At 42.8% G+C, this 7,377-nt stretch overlaps 1 protein-coding gene across 1 annotated transcript in view; it reads left to right on the top strand.

The window, feature by feature from the left end:
• Positions 1-1,090: 1,090 nt before the first annotated feature.
• The window catches only part of LOC112486375 (zinc finger SWIM domain-containing protein 6-like), a 42,337-nt gene continuing 36,050 nt past the window's right edge, over positions 1,091-7,377 (top strand). The window contains exon 1 of the mRNA XM_025052804.1: positions 1,091-1,782. Coding sequence (XP_024908572.1) covers positions 1,347-1,782 — 436 coding nt within the window. The 5' untranslated portion in view covers positions 1,091-1,346. The remainder of the gene's footprint in view (positions 1,783-7,377) is intronic.

Genomic DNA, 7,377 nt, shown 5'->3' with positions numbered 1-7,377 from the left:
ACTCATGTTGTTGTTGTCTCGTACACACATCCTATTTTCCATCACAAGACATCATGTCCCACCAGACCTTGAGTTGAACTCAACAGTGCAGTTCCCTTTTCGTGTGTCTGCGTCTTCTAGTTTTAACATCAAGCAGCATGTTTATATTTTAGGCAGGTTATATGTTTTAGCACATCTCTTATGATCTTTTAAAACATGATTATATATGTTGCATACTTCTATAAAATATGAACACATGAATACATTTCATCCACAGACTTAAGCCTCACAAAACAACAGTCACTGAACAAGCTCCTGTCTGAGGTGGTAGCAGAGACACCAAAGAAGAGAAGTCAGTTTTTTTTGTCCCCTTCCAGCCCAGTGAGAAACTCCGAGACCGCCTCTGGATTAAGTCCTTCAAACGCTGTCGGCCGCTGGTGTTCCGCTCTCCAACTCCCGAAGAGCTTCACAAAGGACTTGCCGATGTTCGTAGTGGTGTGTAGTTCGCGAGTGAATCGTTCAAAATGAACGAATCTTTCATATGACTCGGGGGCACGAGTCATATGAAAGATTCGTTCATTTTGACAAAGATTTGATAAAGATTTGTTCATATTAAACTCACTCATACTCTATGCGAACTAATCTTTCACTGCGAACAAACCACTCTCTGCGAACTAATCTTTCACTGTGAACTAATCTTTCGCTATGAACGAATCACTCCCTGTGAACTAATCTTTCGCTGTGAACGAATCACTCTCTGTGAACTAATCTTTCGCTTCGTTCTCGCAGATTCGTTTCATTTGTCACGTGACAGAGAGCTCGGGTCTCTTTTGCTCTCATTCATCTTCACATTGTGGTGTGTTTTTATTTCTTAGCTTTTCGCATGGTTTTAATTGCCTATGGCATTCTGTGTACTTTGACTTTGTCAGGGGAAGCAAACCATGTTGCCTTCTTTAAGGCAACATGGTTTGGAGAACCGCAGCCTTCTTTACAACGCCCACAATAGGGCTAAATCGCCACCTGCTGTAAAACGAATGAAATTATTTGTTCAAGATTCGTTCACGACTCCTTCATTTTACTGTTCGAGAGAACAAGAGTCGGTCTTCCCATCACTCGATGTTCGGGAATCCCGCCTCCAGTTCCTTTTATAGCGCCACATGTGCGCTGGCGCTGCTCCAGGATCCCACCCATCCTGGTTACTTTGACAACACAAAAGACTTCGCATAACTCGTAAGCCCCGCCTACATATCCAAATAAGGACCGCCACTCCATGTAGGGCAAACAATCGACGCGAGATTGCCCTTTTCTCTTCCTTATCCCGTTTATATGATCGGAGAGGAACTGCGCTTCAGGTTGGAAGCGGTGCGATGATGGCCGAGCGAGTCCAGCAGCCCCCAGCCAAGCGGCTCTGCTTCCGGCCTGGCTACAACCTGGCATGTAAGCAGGGGCAGCGGGCTGGAGGAGTCCTGTGTGGCGGCTCCGGGTCCGCTCCTGGTGCGTCGGGAAACGGGAAAACGCACAACCCCGAGTCGCTACTTGACATCGCGGCGCGCAGAGTCGCGGAGAAGTGGCCCTTTCAGAGGGTGGAAGAGCGATTCGAGAGGATCCCGGAGCCCGTCCAGCGGAGGATCGTATACTGGTCATTTCCGAGAAGCGAAAAGGAGATCTGTATGTATTCCTCCTTTAACGCCGGAGGAGAGGAGAGTGGAACTAGCGGGGACAATAACGACGAGACTCAGCTGCCTTTCCTGCGGGGTGTCACTCTGCTGGAGGGAGGCTGGGTGGACAACGTACTACAAGTCGGTGAGTGGATTCTAATGTTACAATAAAAGAGGTAAAGAGAAACTCTGACAAAGTCAACCAACTCGCCTCTTGTACCATTTTTTCCATGGAGCCGAGCCAGACTTTTAAAGGGCTGGCGTTCGCTTTCCACAGCCTTGTCTGTTATAAACAATGCAGGCTATTTCACACCGGGGCAGACTGGTGCGTGAGAAGGGCTTATTTCCTGATAAGCTTCACACAGTAGCTCCACTTCTCCTTGTTTTTGCCCACGGGATTGCACATATTCAACCGCCCAGAGTAATTTCAAATGGAAGCTTAGCACTTTCTTGCAATTTTTGTGTCTTTCCAACTCTCCGTGCCCCCAGTGACAGACAAAAAAAGCTCCCCCATATCTTTTCACCGCTGGCTAAATAGGCGATATTTAGACAGGGTGGGAGGGGCGGTGATTTAAAGCCACAGTGCTTCTTGTTTTGTTTGCCAAACATCTTTGTGAAACAGACACGGGCTCATCTCATGCCTTATGCCACGCCACGTTCACTTCAATCCCAAGCAATGTGCGCCTGATAAAGGCAAATATTAATTTTTCCTCTTCTCGGCTGCTTTATTCATGGTAAACGTTCGGTGTGAACAGAGATGGTGTAGCTCGGCACGGCCTACCTCCCTACTTTCCTCTCTGTCTGGCTCCCTGCCTTTGCCAGAGCTACAATATTTCACTGCATTGGTCAGTGCAATAGACTCAGCTGTCAATCCGACTTCCCACCCTTGAAAACGATTTAGGATTCTAATCCCATTACCCTCCCCGGTATCAGAATCTTAAAGCATTCTGCAAACAAGATTATTTGCATTATTATCTCCTTCCCTTACCGTCCCCTTCTCTCCCCCTCCCCTTCTCACATCTCGGCTTACTATCCCTCCAAAGAATCTGTGTGGAGCTGGCTTCAGCCCTTGTGGTTTCAGAGAATGTGTAGCACACAATAGTAGCCATGGAGCAGGCCGACAGACGGGCAGCTCTCCCTCCCTCTCTGGCCTGTTTACCAGATTCCCCAGCATTAGACTCATTTATGTGCTCACTCTTCAGGGACTTTATGAGGCTAAGCACTCAGCCCAAAGTAAAATTAAAAAGTGTAAAAGCGGCAGTCATAAGATATGTGCCCGTTTGCATCTGTGGGCTTTGGAAAATAGTGTCAGAGAGGGTAACAAGGTCATATACTGTGACTGTGTATCTGTTTGTGTGTGAGTGAGGAAGAAAGAGGCAGTGTGTGTGGGGGGGCGTTTGATAAACACAGAGGGGGGATTGTGCATGCATTTGTGCATGTGTGTCTTCGTCTGCACGAGCTGTCAGTCTCATCCTGCATGCTCACGGAGAGTGGAGGATGACAGGCGAGCATAACAGGAGGAGTGGAGTTTTTTTTTAACAGTTGGGTAAAATAAAGCCAAGAAAAAAAATTGATAAATAAAAGATGCAATCTACTCCAGGGGACAGGCAGCCACTGGAGGATGAAGCTTAAAAGCAGAGCAGCACTGGAAGGGGGCTGTCAGCCACATCACACACCACATGTATTGGTCCTTTAAACACATACAGTGTGTTTTGCCTGAAAAGAAAAGTGCATGTTTGTGAGTTGAATGTGTGTGTGCATGCACATGTGCATGGCTTTGTGAGCCTTTGTGTGCTGTCTGTGGGATGGGATTTAGTGTTGATGATGAAAGACAGTAGAGCGATAAAATAGATGTGGAGGTTATTGTGTATGGGGGGCTATTATACTTAAATGGATCTGCTGTTGCTGTATACTTCTCTTCCCCCTCTCATCTCTTCCTCTACCTCTCTCACTCCCATGTGAGCAGCTATAAAACTCTCCATATTTACTCCCCTTAGGCCAACTACCAGCCCCCAGTCTCCTGTGATTATTTAAGACATTAATCACACACTTTCCTCTTTTTCCCCCTCCATCTCTTTTCATACATCAGTGCTGCAGAGAGAATGGATACGGCGTTTAGGGGGAAGAGCAATAGATTGGGTGATATCAAGAAAAAGAGGGGATGCCTAGAGGGGAAAAGTGGGTGGAAAATGCAAAAGAGGGAAGAGTCATTGAAATGGTGATTGCAAGAGAAGGAGATGTACGAAGGTAAAGAATGATCGCAGAGAAGGGGAGAGACTAAGATGGATGGCTTGTTCTTCCTCCCATGCAAGCTCATCTGTTTCAGTGCCAGCATTTGAGATAAATATTCATATATGTGTTATCTACTGGCCTGCTGCTTCTGACTTATAACAGTGTTATAACAAGCCAGCATTGACCCACCCCCTACCACCACCACTACCTTAGTCTTACTATCCTGTTACCGTAAGCCCCATATCCCCAAGGAGTGACATACTGATGCCTGGCATATGTCGCTCTCTGCAATGTCATTAGCAAAGGCTACACACTACAGCCTGTTTATTCCGCTTCCCTTGTTAGACTAGTTTCTCACATCTGCAATTGAAGTTGATGTGCCTGTCCTGTGACATTTTTTTGTATATTTTCCATAATGGTGTATGTTGTCAAACTAAAATGCCTGTAATATTTTTGCCTTCCTTCCTGGCTTAAATATTACTGAAATCCATGGCATTCATGCATATTTGAGTGTGAATGTCATCTCTCTCACTGCTCCATCTAATCTGTAGGCAAACTGTGTGAGTGTATATGTGTGCATATGTGTGTGTTGTTCTTTTGCTTCTGCATGCTCATAACTCAGGTTAATTTGTTCACGCTCTGGAGAATCCTAATTAGGTTTCTGCGTCATCCATTCTCGATCTCCTGGCCTCTTTTTTTTAAATCATGATGTAGGTGAAACAGCAGAATAACAAGAAGACTGGTGTTTCCCTGTTTTTAAACCTGTTTCTCTTTTCACCGCAGATGGGAAAAAATCACAACAAAGACATTTCTAAACTTAATGGTTATCTTTTTAAGAACCACACTTTGGGTGTGCAAATGGATGAGAGATAGGGCTATATATCACCTTCTATTATGTCTAAATCACATATAGAGGCAGCTTAGCTTTTAGGCAGAATCATGGCAGTATAATAAATATAATTTACAACGACACAAAGCACAAGCGTAGATAACACATACAGAACAAAGAGGATAATAAAACAAGGAATATTTGCTCACACCATTATATTGTTTGTATAACAAAACTGTAAGACAAATACTTAGTCACAGTGTTAGTGAATAGAATCACAGATTAGAATTAGAATCACACCATAACCAGTAAATACCTAAACTTAACATCAGCCCCCCCCCCAAATTAGGTTCCCTCCTATTAAAAGTAGGTTTAAGATGCCATAAGTACTTCTGATACTGAAAGAAAATTCTGCCCAGAACATCAATAACAATGCCAAATATGAGGTAATAAATTTTAAAAGTATGGACTGCATTCTTTTGAATGTAGTCCATACAAATGCCTGACAAATGCCCCCGAGGACCTGATCACAATTTCAGGCATTTTGTCCACAAAGGTGCAAAATTTAAGATGCAAAACATGAATCTTGCATGAGCATGTCATCTGTGAGACGCTATCAGGCCAAGCTGGGCTTTTTCATAGGTAAGGGCTTACTTCTTAGGTTTGTGTGTGGGCTGTTTTATTTCATGTGGGTGGATCTGGTTTTATTTTCCTGTTAGGTCAGAGAGCTCCTTTATCATTTTACAATACCCGTCGAGAATGATCCCATATGCCTACCACTAAATGCTAAGAAAGATGGAGAAGCTTCTGATTGCACTGTTAGTGTGGGTGAAACCAGTGTCGTATAAAGTTGTGACGAGGCTCAGTTTCTGACTCGTCTTAAAGGGATACTGAGACAATATGACTTAGAAGATGTGAAAAACAATGCCCTCTACTTTGTGTAACTGGAGACAATTGCCTAAGGAGAGGTTCTAATGATACTATTTAGTCAGATTTTATTTGTGAGACCTGCTTTAAGGTGACAGTATAGAAGAAGCAGTGATCCAGGAATCATGGCTTGTATCATCGTGGAAACATGCCTGAGCCTGGAGCTAGTGTAAACATCTGGTGGTACGAAGTATTAGAGATACAAAAAAAAAAAAAAGGCCAGGGAACGCATCCATGTGGAGAATCATGGAGTCTTTGGGTATAGGGGTCTCAGAATGTTTGTGTCTGCAGGAGAAATATAATTTGGACTCTTGTCCAATTGTGTTAAATGAAAACAAGATAGGGCAGCTAGGCAATTCATTTTTATTCATGCAAATCCATCCATCCATCCATTTTCATCCACTTATCCGTTACTGGGTTCAGGGGCAGCAGTCTTTATGACCGCCGCCCAAATCACACTGCGCCATACCAACCCCTCCTGCAGGTGGTGAGTCCACTGGAAGGTTTCATGCAAATCATTGAATCAAAAACACTAAGACTATTAGACCTTCAGTTTCACTAAACATTTTCCACATTAAGTGATTGCTGTATCAATATCATGTTTATACTAATATTTTGTTTATTCTAACACTTGCAGTATTTTTGGAAATGTTGCAACACCATCCTTATTATGTACAAAAGGCTCAGAAATTAGTGGAAAAACCAGTGCTTGCTTTGCCATTACAGGGTGTGACGTATTAGCGATATAATATATAAGTTACTTTTGCGCTAACGTTAAGTACTTCTGACCAATAATGACTACCAGAAGAACAGTGCTCATTGCACCTGCCATTTTCGTTCCGCATCGGTTTGTTTGTGTTTGATGCTTTGATTTGTATCCTACATATCACACCTTTCAATTTCTACAAGGACTGCATCACCCAAACAAAATCCAACTACTACACTGGTTTAATCTGTTCACATGAAGGTAACACCAAATCACTATACTCAAACCCTGCAACACTTATTTAAAAAGCAAATATGAACTAACATTTGGAAAATATCCGACCAAGAAAAGTGTTTTTACTGATCAACCTAATGTTATTTGACAGTAACTAATAACATGCTCCAAAAACACTGAACATTTTACCGATAACTTCAGGCTACATTTTGTTTATAATTTGGAAATTAAATCTACTAGTTTTACATGATTATTCTTTCTATGTAAGAAAAATAAAATGTCCTCTTTTTACACTTACCTCTTTGTAAAACATTTCTAGTACGTGACAAATCTGGACTGCAGGCCGGTCAGTTTCCGACACAAATTATATTCAATCTGTTATAAACTCTGTTAAACCTGACATTTTTAAAAAACTATTTTTTTCCATTTGCTGGAAACATGAAAAAGAGCATCAATTATTCCAACAGTCGTCTCTTCTGAGCAGGAGACGAACAGTGAGTGAGGATTATCTGTGATAAATCCAACCCTGAGGTAAACTGAAAGTGGTAAAAACAGGGTGAGACAAACGAGGAAACTTCAGGCTGAGGTGAGAGAGAATCGTACAGGGAGTGAAGATATCACGAAGTGCGATGTGAAGACAGGAAGTCTGTGTAGCCTGATAATCACACAAACGATGCACATCAATCTGTCACCTACAACAACAGCAACACGTTGGAACGCAGCGTTCACAGTGTTCTTCCAGAGTGTAAACCAAAACTCCACAGAGGAGCAGCTCTTTATTCAAATCTCAAAACTTATTTTCTTATTATTTT

The sequence above is a fragment of the Cynoglossus semilaevis genome, chromosome W (assembly GCF_000523025.1).
Source record: "Cynoglossus semilaevis isolate Cse_v1.0 chromosome W, Cse_v1.0, whole genome shotgun sequence".
Classification (NCBI taxonomy): domain Eukaryota; kingdom Metazoa; phylum Chordata; class Actinopteri; order Pleuronectiformes; family Cynoglossidae; genus Cynoglossus; species Cynoglossus semilaevis.
The sequence above is the reverse complement of the archived record's forward strand: the minus strand, read 5'-3'. Positions and strand labels throughout refer to the sequence as shown.